Source organism: Lepus europaeus, chromosome 2 (genome assembly GCF_033115175.1).
Source record: "Lepus europaeus isolate LE1 chromosome 2, mLepTim1.pri, whole genome shotgun sequence".
NCBI classification, from domain to species: domain Eukaryota; kingdom Metazoa; phylum Chordata; class Mammalia; order Lagomorpha; family Leporidae; genus Lepus; species Lepus europaeus.
In genome coordinates, this window is record NC_084828.1 from 96,721,935 (window position 1) to 96,745,230 (window position 23,296).

Sequence of the window (23,296 nt, forward strand, 5' to 3'; positions counted from 1 at the left end):
CAATTCGAAGCCAGGAGCCAGGTGCTTCCTCCTGGTCTCCCATGTGGATGCAGGGTCCAGACACTTGGGCCATCCTCCACTGCCTTCCCGGGCCACAGCAGAGAGCTGGACTGGAAGAGGAACAACCGGGACAGAATCCGGCGCCTCAACTGGGACTAGAACCCGGTGTGCTGGCGCCACAGGCGGAGGGTTAGCCTAGTGAGCTGTGGTGCTGGCCAAGAAATCTTTAAAGAAACAGTTTTGTGTTATGTATTGGAACTGTTGAGGGGGGGAAGGGAGAGTGAGAGACCTCTTATCAGCTAGTTCATCCCCTACATGTCTGCAACAACCAGAGGGTGAACCACACCAAAGGCAGGAGCCTGGAACAATCCAGATCTCCCATGTGAGTGGCAGGGCCCCCAGTACTTGAGCTGTGGCCCAGGGTGCACACTAGCAGGAGCTGGAATCAGAAGTAGAGCCAGGACTTGGACTCTAATATGGGATGTGAACGTCCAAAGTGGCGTCCTTATCACTCCCCAAATGCCCACTCCCCCAAATCACATTTTTGGTGACATAACTGTTGTCCTGAAACATCTGGTTGGGAGCACGGCTGCTCAGTTTGAGGGGAAAGGCAGCACGGCAGTTCAGAGGAGGCCTAAATCAACCTCAGAGACAGGGGCCTGAACAGACTGAGCATCTTGGAGGGAAGTGGGGTAGGCGTGAAGTTCTCCAAAAGGTAGCTCAGTTATCAGTGCCTGGAGAGTCCCAGACTGTACATTTCTGTGACTCTGTTTGTCTTTGACTTCCCAGGCCCTAGAAATCTATACTTACTAAATTGCTGGGTGAATTATTTTGGTAATGATTTTCTTTTTTTTTTTTTTTTAAAGATTTATTTATTTGAAAGACAGTTACAGAGAGAGGTAGAGACAGAGAGAAAGGTCTTTCATCCGCTGGTTCACTCCACAATTGGCTGCAGTGGCTGGAACAGCACTGATCCGAAGCCAGGAGCCAGGAGCTTCTTCCGTGTCTCCCACGTGGATGCAGGGGCCCAAGGACTTGGGCCATCTTCTACCACTTTCCCAGGCCATAGCAGAGAGCTGGATCGGAAGTGAAGCAGCCAGGACTGGAACTGGTGCCCATATGGGATGCCAGCACTGCAGCCAGTGGCTTTCCCCACCACGCCACACCAGCCCTGTGTGCATCTATCTTGAGATGGTTAGGGTTGGAAATGCCTAGAATTAATGACGTAGTTTTTTTCAGTGGTTACATTCTGGCAAGTATCAGAAAAACAGCTATGGCCTTGATTCTACAACTTGTCATTGTGACCTTAGGGGTGGGTCTATTTCAACTCTGAGTCTGTTTTCACATCTGTAAAACTAGGGTTCGGGGATGGGTTCTGTGGTGCAGGGAGTTAAGCTGCCGCTTCGGGACTCCCGCATCCCATATCAGAGTGTGTGGGACTGAGTTCCACCTCCACTTCTGATCCAGCTTCCTGCTAATGCTCCTGGGAGGCAGCAGATGCTGGCTCAAGTACTTGGTTTCTCCCACTCATGTGGGAGACTAGGATGTCCTGGCCCTTCCATGGCTGTTGCAGGCATCTGGGGAGTGAATCAGCAGATGGATGATTTCTCTCTCTCTCTTCGTGTGTGTGTGATCCCAGGCGCTCTGATACAGGACACAGGTGTCTTGAACGGCTTGCTCACTGCTCATTCCTGCCTCTGTGGGACTTTGCTTGCTTCCTGCCTGCAGTGAGGTGAGATCATGTGCCTAACTTGTTGCCAGCAGGATGTGGGCAGATCTGATGTGTCTCACTTTTGGGCCAGCGCTGTAAACAGCATGCTTTTTCCACATCTCTCCCCTTCCTGTTAACTCAGACCCGTGGTGACCCACCTGCACCGGAATAGCTGAAGATAACATCCTAGGATGGCCCAGCATGCGCATGAAAAGCCCCGACCCCCTGAATGACCACGTGGAGAGAGTTGGGGCCTCCCGAGGTTGCATTACCTTAGCAGAAGCTGCGCTCAGGAGCCAGCGGCAGCTGTCAAACCATGCACCTGATAAGGGACATAGGTGTCTTAGCCATTTGGCCAAATGCTTGTCCCTCCATGAACTTTTTGAAATCCCTGCATGTACTCTACAATGCATTTGGAACATTCATCAAGATACATCAAAAGTTGGGTCTTTATATATTTCACAGGATTGAAATCATACAAAATACACTCTCTGATAATTACAAATCAGTCATAAAAGTATATCCCCCCCAAATACTCATATTTAGAAATCAAGCAAAACTGCCTTAAATCACTCAAAGAAGAAATCACAAATAAAATATTCTGGCTTGAATAATAATGAAAAGATACATACATTTTTAAAAAAGATTTATTTATTTGGAAGTCAGAGTTACAGAGAGGGACAGAGAGACTGAGAGAGATCTTCCATTCACTGGTTCACTCCCCAAGTGGCCATAATGGCCAGGCCAAAGCTGAGAGCCTGAAACTCTATCTGGGTCTCCCACATGGGTGGCAAGGGCCCAAAGCACTTGGGCCATTTTCTGCTGTTTTTCCCAGGCCTTTAGCAGGGAGCAGGATCAGAAGTGGAGCATCTGGGACAGGAATTAGCGCCCACATGGGTTGCTGTCATTGCAGGTGGTAGATTTACCAGTTACGTCACAACCCTGGCCCTGATACATCAAAATTTATAGGACGTGTCTAAAACAGAACATGAAGGGAAATGTGTATACACACACACACACACACACAAAGAGCGAGCAAGTGAGCTCCCATTGTCTGGCTCACTCTCCAATGCCTACAACAACTGGGGTCAAGAGCAGAAGCCTGGAACTCAATCCAGGTCTCCAGGTGGCTGTCAGGAACATGACCATTTGAGCCATCATTGCTGCTTTCCAGCTGTTAGCTGATGGAGTCCGGAGTGGAGCCAGGTATCACACCTGGGCACTCTGATATGGGATGTGGGCAGTGCCCACACCACTTTCTTGACCACTAGGCCAAATGCCCACCCCAAAATTATAGTTCTAAATGCTTTATTTAAAAGAGGAAAGGTGAGCTAAGCATTGCAGTGCAATGGGTTAAGTTGATGCTTACTTGCAACGTCAGAACGCTTACTGGAATGCCAGTGAGTCCTGGCTGCTCTGCTTCAGATCCAGCTCCCTACTAACGCACCTGGGAAGGCAGCAGAAGAAATTGAAAAGTCAAGAAAGGTAACTCACCATACTACCAGACTAAAAAATAAAACACACATGATCATGTCAATAAATGGAGAAAAACACTTTTCCCCCTAAACGTACTCATGGTTCTCACTAGGCCTATTTAACACCGAACCAGAAGTCCTAGACATCTGGGAACTCCTTGTAAATAATTGTAAATTGTGCTTGTGTATGTGAAAACCCAAAGAATTCCTTATGAAAGGAAAAAAAAATCCACCAGAACAAATGACTGAATTCAGCAAAGTTGTGGATTACAAAGTAAAAAAAAAAAAAAAAATACAAAAATCAATTGCATTTCTGTGTTCTAGTAATAAGTAATTAGAAAATGAATTTAAAAATGAATTCACTTGCTTAGCATAAAAAATCATATAGAACTTAGGAATTTTGCAAGGAGTTGCCAGATGTCTCACTGAAGGCAACAAAACATTGCTGAGAAATTAAAGATCTAAATAAATGGAGAGAGATGCCACGGTCAGGGATTGGAGGCTCAATATTGAGATGTCCAGGGGCTGGCGCTGGGGCATAGTAGCTTAAGCCTCGTCCTGCAGTGCCGGCATCCTGTATGGTCACCAGTTTGTGTTCCGGCTGCTCCTCTTCCATTCTCTGCTAATGGCCTGCAACACAGTGGATGATGGCTTAAGTGCTTGGGCCCCTGCACCTATGTAGGAGACCCGGAAGAAGCTCCTGGATCCTGGCTTCAGATTGGCCCAGCTCTGGCCATTGTGGCCATTTGGGGAGTAAACCAGCGGATGGAAGAGTTCTTTCACTGTTTCTCCCTCTTTCTGTCTGTAACTCTGCCTCTCAAATAAACACAGCTAAAAAATATTAAGATGTCCATTCTTTCTAAATTGAATGGAATCAGCTGATTCCAAAATTTCTATAGAAATGCAAAGAACCTAGGAAAACCAAAGCACAAAACAATCTTGATGACCGCCAGAGGACCTGTGGTACCAGACTTCAAAGCAAACTACAAAGCTCTGATAACCAAGGTAGTGTGCTGTTAGTGCAAGGGCCATGAGCAGAACAGAACAGAGTTGAGAATAGACCCACACTTATGTCATCAGTTTAATTTTTTTTAGAGCTGTATCACATCTCTTTATTCACAAAGTAGAAGAACACAGATCTTAGTTAAAACAAATGCTCATATGCTACATCATTTTAACAACTCAGAAGTTATCTCTGACTTAAAAATGCTCTTAAAAACATTTTCTTAAATTAAAATGCAAGGATGCAACTAGTACACAACTGTTGCTGATGTGCAATTACAATGCAACCCTAGTTCCTTTCATTGTTTCTTTTTTTAAAATTTATTTGACAGGTAGAGTTATAGACAGTGAGAGAGAGACATAGAGAAAGGTCTTCCTTCCGTTGGTTGACTCCCCAAATGGCCGCCACAGCTGGTGCTGTGCTGATCCAAAGCCAGAAGCCAGGTGCTTCCTCCTGGTCTCCCAAGCGGGTGCAGGGCCCAAGCACTTGGGCCATCCTCCACTGCCTTCCCGGGCCACAGCAGAGAGCTGGCCTGGAAGAGGAGTAACCGGGACAGAATCTGGCGCCCCAACCGGGACTAGAACCCGGTGTGCTGGCGCCGCAGGCGGAGGACTAGCCTAGTGAGCCGCAGCGCCAGCCCCCCTTTCATTGTTTCTAATTCAAATCTTTGTTGTACTTCATCAGCAATCATTTCAGAAATTGCAAGGGAAGAAGTGGCAGCAGGGGAAGTGCATTTCCAGTATCCCCAACTCCTCCATCAGATGCAACCTCTCCTACCAGATTTCCAGCTCTGCCCAGGGCCTGGGCGCGTGCTCCAGCTGGACCTCTGAGGATTTCCCTGACGGGAATTTCAGGCTGACTTCCGAAGGTGCTTCACTGTTTCACCAAGAAAACAGGCTTTGTACATTTCACTAACTCCATAGGAAAAATTCTGGAACGCCAGTTTAACCAAGCCACTATTTTGTTTAAGGACTGTTCAAAAGCCATTGCATTTTTTTAAATAAAACTTTTATTTAATAAATATAAATTTTGAAAGTACAACTTTTGGATTATAGTGGTTTTCCCCCCAGAACCACCCTCCCACCTGCAAACCATCCCATCTCCTACTCCCTCTCCCATCCCATTCTTAATTGATTTTTTTTTTTTTTTTTGGACAGGCAGAGTTAGACAGTGTGAGAGAGACAGAGACAAAGGTTTTCCTTCCGTTGGTTCACCCCACAAATGGCCACTACAGCCAGCTCACTGCACCGATCCGAAGCCAGGAGCCAGGTGCTTCCTCCTGGTCTCCCATGGGGTGCAGGGCCCAAGGACTTGGGCCATCCTCCACTGCCCTCCTGAGCCACAGCAGAGAGCTGGACTGGAAGAGGAGCAACCAGGACAGAATCCAGCACCCCAACCGGGACTAGAACCTGGGGTACTGGCACTGCAGGTGGAGGATTAGCCTAGTGAGCCACAGTGCCAGCCAATTGATTCATTTTTAATTATCTTTATATACAGAAGATAAACTCTATACTGAGTGAAGATTTCAACAGTTTGCACCCACACAGACACACAAAGTATAAAGTGCTGTTTGAAGATTAGTTTTACCGTTAATTCTCATACTACAACACAATAAGGACAGAGGTCCTACATAGGGAACAAGTGCACAGTGACTCCTGTTGTTGATTTAACAATTGACACTCTTATTTATGACGTCAGTAATCACCCGAGGCTCTTGTCATGAGCTGCCAAGGCCATGGAAGCTTCTTGAGTTCACAAACTCTGCTCTTATTTAGACAAGGCCATAATCTAAATGGAAGTTCTCTCCTCCCTTCAGAGAAAGGTACTTCTTTCTTTGACGGCCTGTTCTTTCCATTGGGATATCACTCACAGAGATCTTTCATTTAGGTCACTTTTTGCCACAGTGTCTTGGCTTTCCATGCCTGAAATGCTCTCATGGGCTTTTTAGCCAGATCCAAATGCCTTAAGGGCTGATTCTGGGACCAGAGTGCTGTTTATGGCATTTGCCATTCTATGAGTCTGCTGTGTATCCCGCTTCCCATGTTGGATTGTTCTCTCCTTTTTAATTCTATCAATTATTATTAACCAAGCCACTATTGATAATTCTATCCAGAACATCTCTGGCATTGAAGTCAAAAGGTCAAAGGCAAGTCAAAGTCAAAGGCAAGAATTGCATTAGGTCCTAGCCTAATGCTGCCATTCATCCTTGGTGTGAAATGGACTCCTAGGAAAGGAAACTGGCTATCTGGGACTGGATAAATGTTTTCTCTTACTAGATAGCATTTTTTCGGCTTCAGTAGCAGATAATTTCCCCGGAATGGTACAATGCAAGGATTGGGATTGCAGCCACTCAACTCAGAAATACGGTCTGAGCAAAGTCCCGCACACATCACAACATACTGACTCTGAACTTCTTCTCCCTTTGTATTCTTTGTAACAATTGGATATTGCATCCCATCTTTACTTCTCGAAGGGCTTTCTTTAGCCATTTCAATATCACTTACTTCAAAATTGGTTAAGACAGAAACACCTGCTTGTTGGAAATCCTGGGCTAAGGACAAAGCAACCTGTCAACAGTCTACAATGCCAGTGTATGGACAATCTACAGCCATTAGACCACTGCCATATGGTGCCTTCTTCTTTGTATCTTCCTGCTGGATCAGCCTCAGGCCCTGGACACCATTAGGCCCATCATACAGGGCCTGAAGTCTGGGAATTTCTTCTTGCTCAATAGCTACTGTAAGCTGGCGCTGGTGCTGGTGCTATGGTCACCCCTGCACAGTGATCAGGGCCTTCCTGATGCTGACCCACATGCCCTGGGGAAGCACCCCCACCATAATGCAGCGCTGCCACCATCGCCTTAGCCCCCTCCTCCCCTCAGCCTGAGACTCCAACAAACCAACTGAATGAAGAGAATATTTTCAACAAATGAAGCTAACACAGATAACCTTATAGAGATCAGGGGAAACGAAGACCCTCATTGTAAACCCATAAATTAACATGGGATGACCACACACCTAGACATTAAAGACCAGACCGGGCCAGCACTGTGGCGTAGTGGGTAAAACTGCCACCTGCAGTGCTGGCATCCCATATTGGCACTGGTTCGAGAGCCAGCTGCTCCACTTCTGATCCAGCCTTCTGCTATGGCCTGGGAAAGCAGTAGAAGATGGCCCGAGTCCTTGGGCCTCTGCAACTGCACTGGAGACCCGGAAGAAACTCCTGGCTCCTGGCTTCAGATTGGCTCAGCTCTGGCCATTGAGGCCAACTGGGAAGTGAACCAGTGGATGGAAGACCTCTCTCTGCCTCTCCTTCTCTCTCTGTGTAACTCTTTCAAATAAATAAATAAAAAAAAATTTTTTTAAAGACCAGACCATAATGAATTAGAAGAATACACAGGGAAAACATCTTCACAATCTTGGGGGTTTAGAAGACACAAGAAGCACTAACCATAAAAAGAAAAAAAAAAAAAAAAAGGACATCATCAAAATAAAACTCTTCTGCTCTCCAAAATCATTAAGAAAATAAACAGGCAAGTCACAGACTGAGGGTGGTAGTGGTACTATAAATATATACATCTAATGAAGGACTTCTTTATTCTATAAAGGATTCCTACTATTGAGCAATAAGAAAAAATGGCCAGAGATCTGGACATTTCAGGGAAAATGATGTCATCAGTAAGTATATGAAAAGTAAGCATCATTAGTCATCATACAGATTAAAACCACAGTGGTATAACATTAGGATGGCTAAAACTACAAAGACTGACAGCAGCAAATGTTGGCAAGGACACAGAACTGGAACCCTCATAACTGCGTATTTACCTCCACTTTGGGAAATTTTTTGGCAGTTCCTTATAGGGAAATTTTACTATTAGTTGTTTCACAAGTGTAATGAAGACATGCCCACAAAGAATACGTGAAATGTTTGTTTGCAATAGCCCGAAACTAACTAATCCACATGTTCATAAAGGATAAATATGTTCAAGAAACAGAATATCCTTGAGTAGCACAAAGAAACAACTATGGATACATGCAGCAACGTTGATGAATTTCAGACATGTAGAGCAACAAAAGCAGACATAAAGGTGAACACACTGTATAACTCCATCTATGTGGAATTCAAGAACAGAAAGATGGTTGCTGAGAGGGGAATGAATTCCCTGGAAAGGGGCATGAGGGGAACTTTCTGGAATGATGGAAAGTTTTTTTCTGGATTGAGGTTAGGGTTACACAGGTGTATAGATTTGTCAAAAGTGATTAAAATGCAATGCTAAACTGTATGCACTTTGCTATTTACCATTCACATCTGAATACAAAGCATTTTTACCTCTGAAAATTAATATTAAAAATCTGATGTCAGAGGGCTTTCTGTGGTTTCTAAGAAGAGCTGTTCACAGGGATGTGGTGACTTCTCTCCCTTTACAAAAATCTTGTCTTTTGTCAGCTCTCCAATATAAAGCTCAAGTTATTTTTGAACTCACTAAATTTTCTGGTGAAACTCTGCTTCATATATATATATATATATATATAGTTCTAAGTTTCTTACTTGTATTTAACAATTCATCATGCTCTCCTAGTCGCACATTAGAAGTCACAAAGTCACCTCAAAAATAGTTCACTAGGGCCAGTGCAGTGGCGCAGTGGGTTAATGCCCTGGCCTGAAGTGCCGGCATCCCATATGGGCTCCGGTTCTACACCCGGCTGCTCCACTTCTGATCCAGCTCTTTGCGATGGCCTGGGAAAGCAGAAGATGGCACCCACATGGGAGACCCAGAAGAAGCTCCTGGCTTCGGATTGGCACAGCTCCAGCCATTGAGGCCAACTGGGGAGTGAACCCTCGTTTGGAAGACCCCTCCCTTTCAAATTAGTAAATAATAAATAAATCTTTAAAAAAATAGTTTACTCAACTCCTTTTAAATATAAAAGCATGCCCGGATAGACTGATTTGTCTAGGATGATACAGTTATTTCACTTCAGAAACACATAAACTGTGCATTGTCATGTTTTGTAAATACTAATAGTTGGGCAAAGATAATAGCTTAACTTTGTAAATAAATGTGGATTAAGCAATTGTGTGCTCTAACTGGCAACTCTGAAAATATTAGAAAATTGGAATATCGTAGATATATGTGTATATATCAGTTATATTTTAAAAATGCACATATTTATATGGACCAGAGCATTTCCAAATCTACAGGTGCTTTGGCTGCGTCCGTGAATGCCGTGGCTTTTGGGTGAAGTGGGTTGTGTTGGTTTCATAGCTGGTGCATTTCTACCATAGCCTTTTGCAAAGCTGTGTTGATGACTTATAAAACCTGGCTAATTAAAGGACTTCCGCATTAAAAAATCCTGCAGTCAGTGAAGGGCATAAATGATATTCCTGTACTATAATGGAAGGTAAACATGGAAAAATTGAACTTGAAACAAGTTTGGCAGTTCTGGTTGTGATGAACAGAGAAACGCTTAGAAATGCTTAAATAATGGAGAAACACTTTTCATTTTATAGGAAAATTTTATTTGATAAATACAATTTCATAAACTTTAAAAAAATTACTGAGACCTGTACAGTAAAACTACATTTACCAACAATGCTGAGAGGCTCTGAAGGGTTACATTAGACGGCCACAGTGTCTGAGGTCTAAAATTTTAAACTAAATATTGCTACAGTCATTCCTCATAAAAAATCTAACAATTACCATTATTACAAACATATCATTAGTTATAATCTGTTCCTTGCAGGAATATCATTCAAGTTATTCCACATAAAACAGCACTTTAATAATGCTTTAATTTTATGAAAACAGATGACACACTTCAAGATAGAAATGTCTACATAGGGGGTCCAAAATTAATAAAACATGCTTTCCACAGAACGCTTTGGTGTATTGATTTTATTAACACATGCTTGTATCATCCTCTAAATTGATCTTAGGGGAAAAAGACAAACATGGAAGACTTTTCTTTCTCTCCCCAGCTCCCAGATTTCCAGAGTAGCATATTTTACTAGTTTGGTTCTTAACTGGATTTTTCTTAATGGCCTTGACTTCTGCCTATCAGAATCCCAAGCTGATCAGACAAGTTCAATTTCATAAAGCTCTGCAGTAGGAGTGAAGTCAGCGCTGACACTTGTAACAGGGCTGAGTGCAGGTATTTCCTGACAGGATGATTTGCCCTGCTTCAGCTCCTGCTGCGGGCACTGGGTCAGGTCTGGGAGCCTCGGGGCATCGTGGAGATTCAGCCGCGAGGAGCAGGGCAGTTACAGATACTCAAAAACTGTGAATTCCCTTCTTCCTCGACACAGCAAGCCTCGGGGGCTGTCTCTCTCCCTGACCCACACTCTGCTTCTCCCAGGCTGAGCCTACGCTTGCCAAAGCTCAGGCAGGGTGCTGAGTCACTGACAGCTGATGGGCAATTCGAAAACCTGACTTGGCACCTGCCATTATCTTCAGGCCTACAGCCCAGGCCAAAGCAGGCAAGTGAGGCAAATAGATTTGAGACATTAACTAGTGGTAACACATTTAACACCGGCACCCTGCTTTTGGCAGATAAGTTTATTATCAACATCATAACTTTCCAAAGAATTTGAAAGAAACACGCAGAGGGAACTTCTCTGAGCTTACTGGTTATGTAGTAATAGTTTTACATTATATTAGCAGCAGGAAACTATAGAAAAGTTGTGGATTGTGTTGTTACTTTCTTAAATAGAAGATCCTGTTCTTAAAATTACAAGATAATTTTTCCTTTAAAGATGCAGTAAGCTTTGAACAAAGGGAGATGAGCACACAGTAGGTAGATACCATTTACTGTGTGTGTGTAAAACAGTCTCCTTAACTAACTCCACACGGGGAATAAAGGAAATGACATCAGTCCCGCCTGGAGCAGCAAGCAGGCCAGCGGACTTCTGTCTTGCTGCTACTGGCCATGTGCTACTCAATGACTCGCGACCCTTTTCTAGGGGGAGCAGTCCGTTTGTCTGGTGGCAAAGGAACACTGTAAAGCAGATGTAACGCAGGCCCACTGGCTGTCATTTTGTTATATGTGTGTTTTATAAAACAAAGAGGAAGCGAATTCCATGGCCGCCTTTACTAGACTACTGCACTGAAGATTTCCTCTTTGGAACATGAGCTGGTGAGTGCGCCCCTCTGCCTGCATTATTCCTTTGGTGAATTTCCAGAGTAATTCATCTTCCCCAGCTCTACACTGGGAATATCAAAGTTAAAGAAGGACTAATTATGAAAATTATATTTATTTAGCCATAAATTGGTAATTTAATACCTTTGCATTATTGAAACAGGTAAATATATTAGAAAGAAAACAGTTTACCAGCAAATATGAAAGCTTTGATTCCTGTCTTGATCATTCTTTCCTTACCAACCCAAATGCAGAAGTCTCATATTCATGAAAAGGGAAAGCAGTGGGAGATGCACAGTATAAGTCCTCAAAAATGAAGAATTATATTCTCAAGGGAAATCTGACAAAACCTCATTTAACCATTTTCTTATAATTTAAAATATATATATTCATATAATCATTATATGCTTAGATGTGGGTAATAGTTCTTAAATAACAATCATCTCTAAATTTTAAAACATTTCTTTTTAACAAAATAAATGACAGTACTTGTACCTTCAGGAAGAGTTCAACTATTTTGAAGTGCAGCTAAGTATAATCACATGTAGCTGATTAATCATTCTCAGCACTGCAATTTATTGCTGCCATGACCTGATAAAAATCTCTGACAATGAACCTTGTAATGGGACACCAGGCAAATGCATATGCAGTACTTTCTGCTGTAACTTAGAAAAGATATGCTAACCCCAAATAGGATAATTCTCATCCGAAATCCTTTATTATAAAGTTTAGCTTACAAAAAGGCAAGAGCAATTCTAGGTTGGCCACAAAACAGGTTTTCTCTTTTTTTATTGATTGTTACCCATAATATTTTGATTTGTATAATTAAAAGTATCTGCAATATTTAAATACTGTCCAAAATTGTTTTTATTGATATGGTTGAACTTTACATTATCATAAAATACTATGAACAGAAGCTTCAGATAGAGAAAATAAGGCAAATTTAGATACTTAAAACATGCAAAAGATTCAATGATAACACATTAAATTAATAATATACTAATGGTACCCAATTTACCCACTATGGGTTCTTCATATTCTGTGACAAAAATAGTAAACATCAATTTGAAATTTGGTGAATGGACCTGATTCCTGATTTATATGTAAGATATTTTACACCCTTTGCATTTATATGGTGTTAACTTTACTGGCTGTGTTACAGTACTTTAGGAGAAATCTGTTACCAGTATAAATTTACTACCCATACTGCAGTAAATAATGGTTGGAAATGCATTCTCCTAATTTCACCTGCGAACTTATAAAGCACTACTGAATTAACAAAGGTCACGAAGGGACCAAAATTCCTGACTATTCATGTTAACTTTTCCCATGAAAAGCTTCAAATATAACTCTAATAAAAAAATAGAGTTCTCAACACAAACTTTCAGCATAATTTACAGAAGCAGATTTAAATAGAGTCAATAACCAAGCTAATACTAAAAAATACACATGAAGGAGGAATTCTCGCTCTTTTTCTCTTGATAGTAAAATATAGTGGCCTCAGCAACAGGCTGAAATGCCATGAGGAGTCCCATAAGCACAAGGGACAAATCCAGACAAAGAGATAGAAAATGTCTCTTTATTCACAAACTGTGGCATGTTCAGGCTCAAGGTGGAATGTGCAGGAGTCATGTTAACGCTTTCTGATTGTTTGCCACTGTAACTCTGTATGGGGGTGAACTACTCGAGGCTTCAGAAAGGGATTTCAGAGCTAATGTGGCCATTCACGGGATGATCGTACTCAATTTTAGGACAGGAGGTGAAATGGCTCCCACAAAGTACTACTGCCCCCTTAGCAAGTAGACGAGTCCATTGTGGAGAGAGTCAAGATGCTCCTGTCGTTGGTATAGAAAGGATCCGATGCACTCCATGATCTAAAGTAACAATAAGAAAAAAGTTTGGCTCACTAGGACCTAGGTTTTAATTGAGAAAAAAATAGACTCTGACACAGGATCAAAATTCAATTTGAGCTTTAAAATAATCACTGATTCATTTTTTAAATGCTAAAGAAAAGTTCCTCATGCTACACTGAATGCTCTATTTATGCCATCCAAAAACTTGGAAAAAATAATGCCCTAGTCATCATACAGAAATATTAGCCAAAATGCAGACATTCATTCGCAAAAAGACAATCTCCATAGGTAGTAGAGCGTGAGATACTTTTAAAATCTTAACAATTATTAAGAAATAAGTATTTTATTAAGAGTTATGCATATGCAGTTTTACTGAAAAGCAATTAGGTTGTATTTTGACATTACAGAAGCAAACAAAAATCCCACTTACCAAAAGCTCTGGAAATAATTAGTAGTTTGTTCATATTACTGGTCATTTCTTCTCTACTATAATACTATTCTAAATATTCTAGCCTGATCAGCTTTTATGTAGTAAATGGTTTACTCAATAGGTATCAAAGACACCTGTAGGTCCCCAGTGTTTTCACTCCACTCTGAACACATGATCCTCTACTGGTCTGGAAAAGTTAACTGTTTTCTGAATGACAAGGTCCTTACACAAAGTCATTCCGTAATACTTTACTGGCAGCTGTAAACTTAAATTAGCTTGAGTTAACTTTAGCTAAAATAACTCAAGTCCAAAAGTAACCGAACATGCTTCACATAGACTGACCTAGTTCAAGGACAACATTAGGATTACCAAATAAAAGGTGGTTTTTCTTGTGAGATTAAATTGATGCCAGAGTTCCCACTTTCTCTAAGCAGAGATGTTAGTGCAAGAGACTAACATTTCAAATGGTCCCAATCCACCCTTTACCTGCACATATCTCATTTCCTAGAGACCTAAGCTTGTACTCAGTTCACGTTTGAATCAGTCATCAAGGGAGCTCAGCCACAGTGAAGTCTGACACGTTGAAATTTTACAGAGTTGGCAGACAGAAAGACAAGCAGCGATGGCTCAAGTTCTCCAATTTAGTTTCTGGAAAACCTTGAACAGTATCTCAGCCTACGGAAGGACCTGTTCCCCACTGTTTCCGTAGCACCTCGCACTGTGATTGGCACTTATTAGGTACCTGGGATTTACAGAATAAGTGAACAAAATGAGATTATAAAATTTCTTAAACAGCTAAGTGTTTGTAGGGGAAGCAGTATGTTTTTAATTGTAACTTTGTAACTATCAGTGCCCAATTATCTGGAGTCAGGTGTCCAATTCTAAACTGTCTGATATATGTTAGTTTTTCCTCTTTCCAACCATTGCTTACACAGAAGAATCATGTTATGTAAGTTTTTCATTTTTCTCTTTTCAGAGCATACATGTGCACTCATAGCTTAAATATAATTTTTGACAGAGCATTAAACACCTCAACTACATATTAACTATTTAAACTCCTTTCCATTTACAAGATAGTTTTGATTAGGATAAAGTTGCTGTTGGTAAAATACAGGACATCACTGCTGAAACGCAGCTCTTTAGCATGTGACAGGGCACATCTGAGCACCATGACCCTCCCTTTGAAACTAAGCTTGCAATATGGCATTCTTCCTTAACAATAGCAATACAATGGAAGGAAAATTTTTGTGCCTGGGTGGTAAAAATTCCATCAGGAGACAATTCTGTCACATAGAAGCACTAGTTGCATTTCTCAAATGATGTCCATTACTCTTTATGCTTAAATTATTTATCTGAGAGGCAGAGAGAGAGAGAGCAAGAGAACATGAGCTCTCACCTACTGGCTCATTCCCCAAATGGCTGCAAGGATGCTGGGAACCAGGAATACAATTCAAGTCTCCCATGTGGCTGGCAGGCACCCAATTACTCGAGCCACTACTGCTGCCTCCCAGGGGTCTGCATTAGCAGGAAGCTGGAGTCAGGAGCCAGAGCTGGGAATTGAACTCAAGCATTCTGACATAGGCCATAGGTGTCCTAATTGGTGGCTTAATCCCTAGGCCAGAGCCTGTGCCTAAAAATGACTTTTAAAGTTCAAATATTATGTTAATGGATCTATGGAAATTTTCAGATAGCCCTTCGAAAAGCACCAAGTAGCTCTGTGTGTTGTATGATTTTCTCCTCTAGAAAAAAATTATGAAATCTGAAAAGATTTTTTAAATCACTCATCTGAGGAAAAAAGGGAGAAAATGACAATAATAACCAATAATACAACCTGAAATGGTAGATAAAATTGGAAGGGTATTTATAGTCTGTCAAATATGATATTAACTACTAAGTTAAACATTAAGTAAGGAAAATGAAAAAACAAAATATCAGAAAAGAATACGGTACAATTTTAAGTGAAAAGAAGTACAGATGATAACAGCCACCTTCAGAACATATCAGAGTGAGTCTGAAAGCCCCGGGGCAGGTTCCACAGGGGTAATGCAGCAGAAACATAGCTATGTGATGAGAGTGAGAGCACAGTACCTACACAGCCGACAGCAAGAAAATGGGCATATGTGTAAAGCAGAAAACACTTACTGGCTCATTGAAAATTAATTCTAGTTAAAAAAAATCATTAGTAAAGATATACTTTGCCATTAAGGAGAAATTTCTGTTAAAATAGAAATTTTAAAAACTTTGTAGATATTTTATTGTGGTATTTTAGTCTAATTCTCATCTCGGTTCTTTGCAGTAAAGCTGTGTTATTATATTATGTAAAATAACATAAATTAGATCCTTCTGGAACAACCTTTGGGAAACTCACTAGCCTAGGTATGTAACAGAACTATTTTCTTATATTTTACAATACAATTGTGTAAGTTATAACAAAGTGCCAATAAATTTAGTTGCTCATATAATCCTTTTATGTGAAACAAATTACTACAAAATGGTATCACAGTATTATGGAAATATTTTGGATCACATGTTATTTGTAATCAACTCAGAATAAATGGGAACTGAAACGAGACATTATATGAAGATAGACATGCCCTTTATAAAGTTGGTTGTACCATAAAGGCATGGCCCCCCAAAAAAAGAAGAAAAATAGCTAAAAGTAAAGTGACTACAAGTTCAACAGTAAAGGTTACCTGAATTTTATGATGCATGAATGATATCATACTCTTCATTTTTTAGAACACAAAGCTAACTAGGTATTAAAATCGTTTCATCAACAGATGAGAGTGGGGCCTTCTCACCCTTCTACTCCCTGCTCTTGAGCCACACTTCCACTTCTTCTAAGCCATGGCACAAGCAGGAAGTGAGCTGCTCAACTGGCACAGTGAGGACAACGGGAATGGACCTCAGTTCCCCCCCGCCGGTGCTAGGCTGCTCTGATTTGGGGAGTATGACATCATTCACCTGAAGAACAGCAAGCACAGAAAAAGCCGTTTCTACTCCGTACCTTTTGGGGAAAGTATGAAGAATGAATCCCTTCCATTTTCAGGTGAATTTTAAATGGCATTTAACAAAAACTGGTAGTTTTGGTTAAAATCCACAGAAGCAAGCACTGTGATAACTCTAATTCAAGAAACAGATTCTGGAGGGGACAAAATGCTAAGATTCTTCTAATGTGTATTTTTAAAAGTCTGTGCTAATTGCTACACTTTTAATTAGACAATAAATACCAAACAAATGAAACTGAAAAATCATAACTTATAACATTTTTACAGACATAAGGAGTAGGGAGCAGAAATACAGCCTTTTATGTTCATAAATATCTCAAAAAGCCTCTGAGGACTGACTAGAAAACACTCATGAAGCAAAGCAAAGCCTTTTGATTTGTGATGATTTTGTAAAGACAAAAAGCAAAATTTAAGAAATGCAGATAATGAAACAGTATATAGGTGTAATTTTAAAAAGAAAGTTATACAAACTATGAAAGAGTAAAATACACACACTCCTAACCACCACGTTTTGCAAAGATTATAAAACACATTTATTTATTTATTTATTTATTTATTTTGCTCATTAGATGAAGTCTCTTCAAAGGTGCTTTCTCTTCCTCTGTGAATGACCGAACCCTCTGCCCCAAGCTACCGTGCCATCTACCATCCAAGTACGCTAATACACTGTGGCCTTCCTGCTTCAGTTGGTAACACCAGCTGCTGGTTTACTAGGGATCTGCAGGGGCAGGGTCATCCTGTTCCAGCCCAGAGGCTACTCATCTGCAGCACAGGCTACTTAGAGAAATTTCACACCTGCTGATGTGGGTAGGACTACATCTTCCTATAACTCGTTCCAGCATTCTTCTAACAGACGTGCACGTTGTTTCTCCTTCTGGGAAACAGCACAGGGAGTCCACGCACTTGATACCTGAATTTGTTTCAGTAAGCTAGAGGAGTTGAAGCAGAAAAAAATTAGTTATTTATAGATTTGGGGCTTACAAAAAGCAATAAAAAACTTACAACAAGCACTTTGCAGCCAAAAGTAATTTATATAGATATACATGCGTTCGTAAAATATGGAAATGTATGAAAGGCTTCAATATAACAGAGTATATTCATACAAAAATACCTAAAAGCTTTATGCTCTAAATTAGGTGTCTAGTAGAATAATTACATAAAACAAGTAGCTGGATATTATTTAAATCTGCAAAGGTTTAGGACTTTATCTCTTTAATAATTTATTGTGGTTAAAATGGTTTCTATGTCAACCACTCAGAAACTTAATGAATTCTAATTCTCTTGAGGTTTTTGTTTAGGTGGGACACTCCTGACATTCTTATGAGAAAAGTGGAGTGTCGACTATCTTGAAGACTGGGAAGAACAGTCAGGCAGGACCTAATCCCAATCTTCAGTCGTGACAGCAACAATAACCACAACCACAGGGACAAGCACTTTACCAAAGTTTACTATGTGCCGGTTCTAAGCACTCTACGTAAGTCTACTCCATGATTATCTTTGAAAAAGGCATGATCTACCTTAAATCGCTAAAAAGCAATTAAATGCCAATCGTGCTCATCCTTTTTTTTTTTTAACAGCAATGGCACAGTGTTAAAATGTATTAAGGAAGTAAATCATACAATTAAGATTTAAACTTGAATTCAATTTTCAAATACAGATTTATATTGATTCAGGCATAGACAGCCCAGTAAGATAACTTAATTCTATACTTTTAACAGTCTTTAATGGTGTTAAAATGGAAGGGAAAAATGGTGTGACTATGTCGCTCAATGAATCCCAACCCTGGTTTTGCTAGTCAAGAATGCTCCTAATTTGTCAAGGGTTGTCATTTTTTTTTAAAGTGATTTTATTTCACTTTTCTTTACATATATAGCATCCTATATAGCAAATCTTTTGAAGATTTTGAGGAAGGAAAACAATAAAAACAAATCCCTAGAGGTTGGGAATCATGGTATGTCGGGGACAGGCAATGGTGGAAATGCACACAATGGACACAGAGACAGACGTGGTGGGGCATGAACAGCCTGGCACCCTGGTGAGGCTCAATGATCCTGCCAGATCAAGAGCAGTGCAAGCTACAACCGGGTTCATTTGGCAACTATCCAAACAAGAAAGAGCCACATTGCACTTGCTCTTCCATTATAGTCCTCGGTTTAGCACCCATTAGGATACTGTTCTTCCACTGTGTTTTGTTTACAGACATTTCATGAAAAGTTCTGCTGGCAATTATTTGGGAAACACTAGTTCAAATAACTCTACCAGGGACTTTTAAAGTAAAGGACTGTCAGTAAGTCAGGATTCATGGTCAGTCTCCAGAGGGAAACCTGAGACACCATAATTCTCCAACTTGTTTTTGGAGTAAATTCCCCTATCCCTCACCAGGAAAAATTAGTCAACATGGGGATGAACAATAATACTCAGAGTGGGGCAGGTACAACGGCACAGCAGGCGAAGCTGCTGCTGGGGGTGCCTGTATCCCATATTGGAGTGCCTGATTCCAGTCCTGGCTGCTCTGCTTCCAATCTTGCTCCCTGCTGATGCCCCTGGCAGGCAGCAGATGATGACCCACGTACTTGGTTTCCCACCACCCATGTGGGAGGCCCAGATGGAGTTTTCAGGGGGGCGTTTGGGGAGTAAACTGGGGGTTGAAAGATCTCTTCCTTTGTCTTTCAAACAAAATAAACAACTTTAAACACATATTCAGAGAAACAGTTTTGGAAATATAGTTTAGATAACAGGATTTTATCAGGTACCCAATTTTTTCTTCGGGCTCCTGGGTTCCAGTTTCCCCTAATCTCAATTTTACCTTCAAAGAACCAGGATTCTGGGGCTTCCACAGGCTCAACGGATAAAGTACAAGGCTCCGGGGGACCCTGTGTGCCCTTTCTAACCGGTCTCCATGCTGCCCTTCCTGCTCTACTTCCCAGTGCTCCCATGTAGGCACACCAGCCGGGCAGCACTTGCTATCTGTGGCATATGGCAGGGCTGTCACCAGATAGGGTCAGAATGCTGACTACCATGCCCAAGTTTAGTTTAAATTCCATCATCTCCTTGAAACTTCTCTCCCTTTGCCAACTATGACTAGTCACTTCCTATCTGGATCCTATTCCAGTGCTTGTTTGTATCATTTAAATGGCACAAGCACTTAAATTCAACTTTCATTTATTGAGTAAAGTACTGTGCCAGTTCCCACAGGGGATAGCAACCTTGCTCTCAGTTTAGTTAAGGGTAAAGAACACGGCGGGAGAGAAGACAAGTACAGGAGAGCATGCTATGCTCCATGCCAGGGGAAGAAGCCGCACATGGAAAGTCCCACAACCTGTAACAACCCTAAGAGGCACCGAGATCATCCCTATTTTGCAGATAAGACAAAGAGATACAAAATCTGTTCCATCACTCACTCAGCTGGGACTTGAGTCTTGGTTTCTCTGATTCCAGACCCCAAGCCACTTTACCACACACCACACTGCCTTCTTCTAACTGTGGTGTGAGGCAGACTGCTCAGAAGAGAGGAGGGAAAACTCAGGCTCAGTGGTTATTAGTTACTGGTAAGAGGGCAAGAAAGCCTGGATGAAAAAGATGGCATTCGGCACATATCTGGAAGGATGGGTGGGATTTCAGTAGCTGCAGAAGGGAGAGAAAGGACATTCCAAACTGGTGGAAGAAAATGAGTAACTGTGTGTGGGCAAAAGTGTGGATGGTATGTATTCAGCAGAAGCTCAGCCTGAATGTATTATTATTATTATTACTGCCCTCTTGCGAGTAGCCAGTGTGACTCACATTGTGATCCCCACACTGCTGACCCATAAACTCTCAATTACGGGCCTGTGAGGAGGTCAGTGCTTCTGGTCTGTGAGTGACAGCTTTGAAAGTTTTACAGTAATCTGATAGAACACTCTTAACTGTTTAAGCCAGTAATTAAAGAATCTGAACTTATTTCATATATCTTTAAAAATTAATTTTCCTAATACTTTAGTTTACTTACAAAACTATTGGTTCATGATGGACTGGGAATTAAAAACAAGAAAACAAAACAATGAACTGGTCCTTCACTTCATGGAAATACTGAAACAGACCAGAAACTCAAGAACAAGGATCTTCTCTGGTACTTCTTAGATGAATAACATGTGACGGGGCTGGCACTGTGGCTAGTAGGTTAAACCCCCACCTGCGGGGACGGCATCCCATATGGGTGCTGGCTTGAGTTCTGGCTGCTCCTCTTCCAATCCAGCTCCCTGCTAATGGCCTGGGAAAGCAGTGGAAGATGGCCCAAGTGCTTGGGCCCTTGCACCCATGTGGGAGACCTGGAGGAAGCTCCTGGCTCCTGGTTTCAGATCAGCCCAGCTCCAGCCATTGCGGCCATTTGGGGAGTGAACAAGCAGATAGAAGACCTCTCTTTCTGTCTCTCCCTCTCAACTAAATAAATCTTTAAAGAAAATTAATAATATGTGCTTTGCTCATAGCTGGTGCTCCATCAACTGAAAGGGATTTACAGAAGCTGACATCCAGCCAGTCACTAGCAAGTGCTGGTCCATGCGTGTGCAGAACGCAGCTTGGGTGTGGATCTGACCTTAGGTAATTATATTAGTTTGCATTCATCACTTTTCAGTTAAGAGCAGGTATTAAAACATAGGCAACCCAATGGAGAATAAACACTTTGAAGTTTCAGAAATATTATAAAGAAATGACTTCTTCAGGTTACTTTCTGAACCAAATAAAATATATTTCCTTTATTCCTTAAACTAGTTTGAAAATGCTACCTGCTGGTTAACTGTGTAAAGCTATCTACAGAAAATGCTACCCTAACTTCCAAACTCGACTGCTTTCCCACGTAGGCATCTTTGATCCCAATATTCAGGAACTGGGAGCTCAGCCAGAGTACACGGAGCCACAGCTGCCAGGACAACCTGGGGTGGGGGTGGGGCGGCTCTGAGTTCCATATCATCTGAAGAGAGGGAATCATTACATTTTGGGGGAGGGGGAACAGAGAAAAGAAAAAATGCAAACTAATGGGAATCAGACTATACCTGGCGGCACAAAGAATTAACTTTTAAATGGTCAGAAATTTTGGTTAATTGGTAAGCCTCATTCTCCACCACACTTGCTTCACAGGAACGACCACATAATTTAAGAGCTAGAAGGTCTGCCAAGCAAAACAACTATGGATATTCAACATGACTATGTATGGCAAATGAAAATGTTCATCTTTTTAGACCTTCCTTCTTGAAATAAATTCTGGCTCGCTGCTCTTATTTCCACTATTTTCATATCAATGATGGTAAACGCTACAAATTGCTCTTAAACAAAAATATTTGCCTTAAATCTTATGTTAGAAAACTGTATGACATTCCTAATTTTCTTTTAGTTATTTCTATGACATCTTATCCTATCAAGTCATTTCTAAAAAAAGTTTAAAGCCTGCCAAACTGTTAACCACATTAGGTCTTTTGCATTTCAATTGTATTACATCCTGTGCAATCAATGTGAGCATCTTGCATAGCCTTAAGGGAGATATCTGCAAAGAAGAAGCTTTAAACTGTAATTATAAAAAAAAAAAAAAAAAAGAAAGAAAAAATTTGTGTTTGTGGGAATGATTTTCTTTTCAATGTAAAAGTCATCAGACATTACTAATTTCCAAATTGGCTAAGATTTGGCTGGAGTCATCAATTATCTACACCAAGTAACAGCTTCCTCCCATCACAGAGAAGCCCAGCAAGGAGTGCAGTGCAGCGATGGGCAGCATCTGGATGGCTGCGGTCTGACTCGAGCCTGTCTCCCCCAAGCATGTTTCAAGCTCACGTTCGTCCTCTAAACTCCCTTCCCTTTTCTTTTCTAAGTAAAGCAAACAACTCGGAAATATTGGCAGTTGAAAGACAGTTTGAAAGAGGATTATAAACATCAAAATTTTTATACTGTCTTTCAGGGATTTCCAGAGAGGAGATTTCTGTATGTGTTGCCTAAACTTAACTATGAAAATGACCATACAGTACAAATTACATTTATTGGTAAACTTATTTTGATAATTTGGCTTATTCTGAGTTTCAAAGTGGACTGAGGCCCCTTTATTTTAATGATGTACTTATTCAACTAGTTATATAAATAACAATATGTGGCTAGGACTCTGTAGTTTAAGCAAAAAAAAAATATCAGTATCTTTGAAAAAAAAATCTCCAAATTTAATGGAAAAGGTAAATTACCATAGGGTGTAAGGGAGAAAATTCACTTACCATTTCTTCCAAAGGCAACCATAATATGGTACCTGTTAAATTCTAAAAAACATCCCCCCCAAAAAAACAAAAATTTCTCAACAGCTTTGTACATTTTAATAGAGAAATTTAGGCAAAGTGGCACTAGAACCATGTCTTATGAGATAACCACTTGAACTCAAACCCTTGGGGAATGTTCATCACACATGACATAATTTTATAGTGTTGGTATACTTGGTCCCAAGAGGATCTGTAGACTCCTCAGGGCATAACATCAATCTTGGCCAGCTATTACCCTTGCAAGCTATTCACACGAGCTTTCCTTGCAGCTCAATCAGGGTATGTTAAAAACACTAAAATCTTTCTATACCAAAGCACAAGACAAATATATTGTAACTATGATCATGTGAGGCATACTAAAACAAAATATAAATTCACAATGTTTTAGAATTTCTTCTCAATTTATAATAATAATAA

The 23,296-nt window shown here is 40.9% G+C and overlaps 1 protein-coding gene and 1 pseudogene across 3 annotated transcripts in view; both read right to left on the reverse strand.

Moving 5' to 3' along the window:
• Positions 1-471: 471 nt before the first annotated feature.
• LOC133751395 (L-2-hydroxyglutarate dehydrogenase, mitochondrial-like) lies at positions 472-7,045 on the reverse strand (annotated as a pseudogene).
• A 2,638-nt stretch (positions 7,046-9,683) lies between these two features.
• The window catches only part of ATP11B (ATPase phospholipid transporting 11B (putative)), a 120,105-nt gene continuing 106,492 nt past the window's right edge, over positions 9,684-23,296 (reverse strand). The window contains exons 29-30 of one of the 3 annotated variants that reach the window (XM_062211353.1): positions 17,409-17,542; positions 9,684-13,196 (exon numbers count right to left, since the gene is read on the reverse strand). In XM_062211353.1, the coding sequence (XP_062067337.1) occupies positions 13,115-13,196; positions 17,409-17,542 (216 nt within the window). In that variant the 3' untranslated portion in view covers positions 9,684-13,114. Of the gene's footprint in view, positions 17,543-23,296 lie in introns of all 3 variants that reach the window. The other 2 variants (XM_062211346.1, XM_062211339.1) reach the window with 2 other exon arrangements.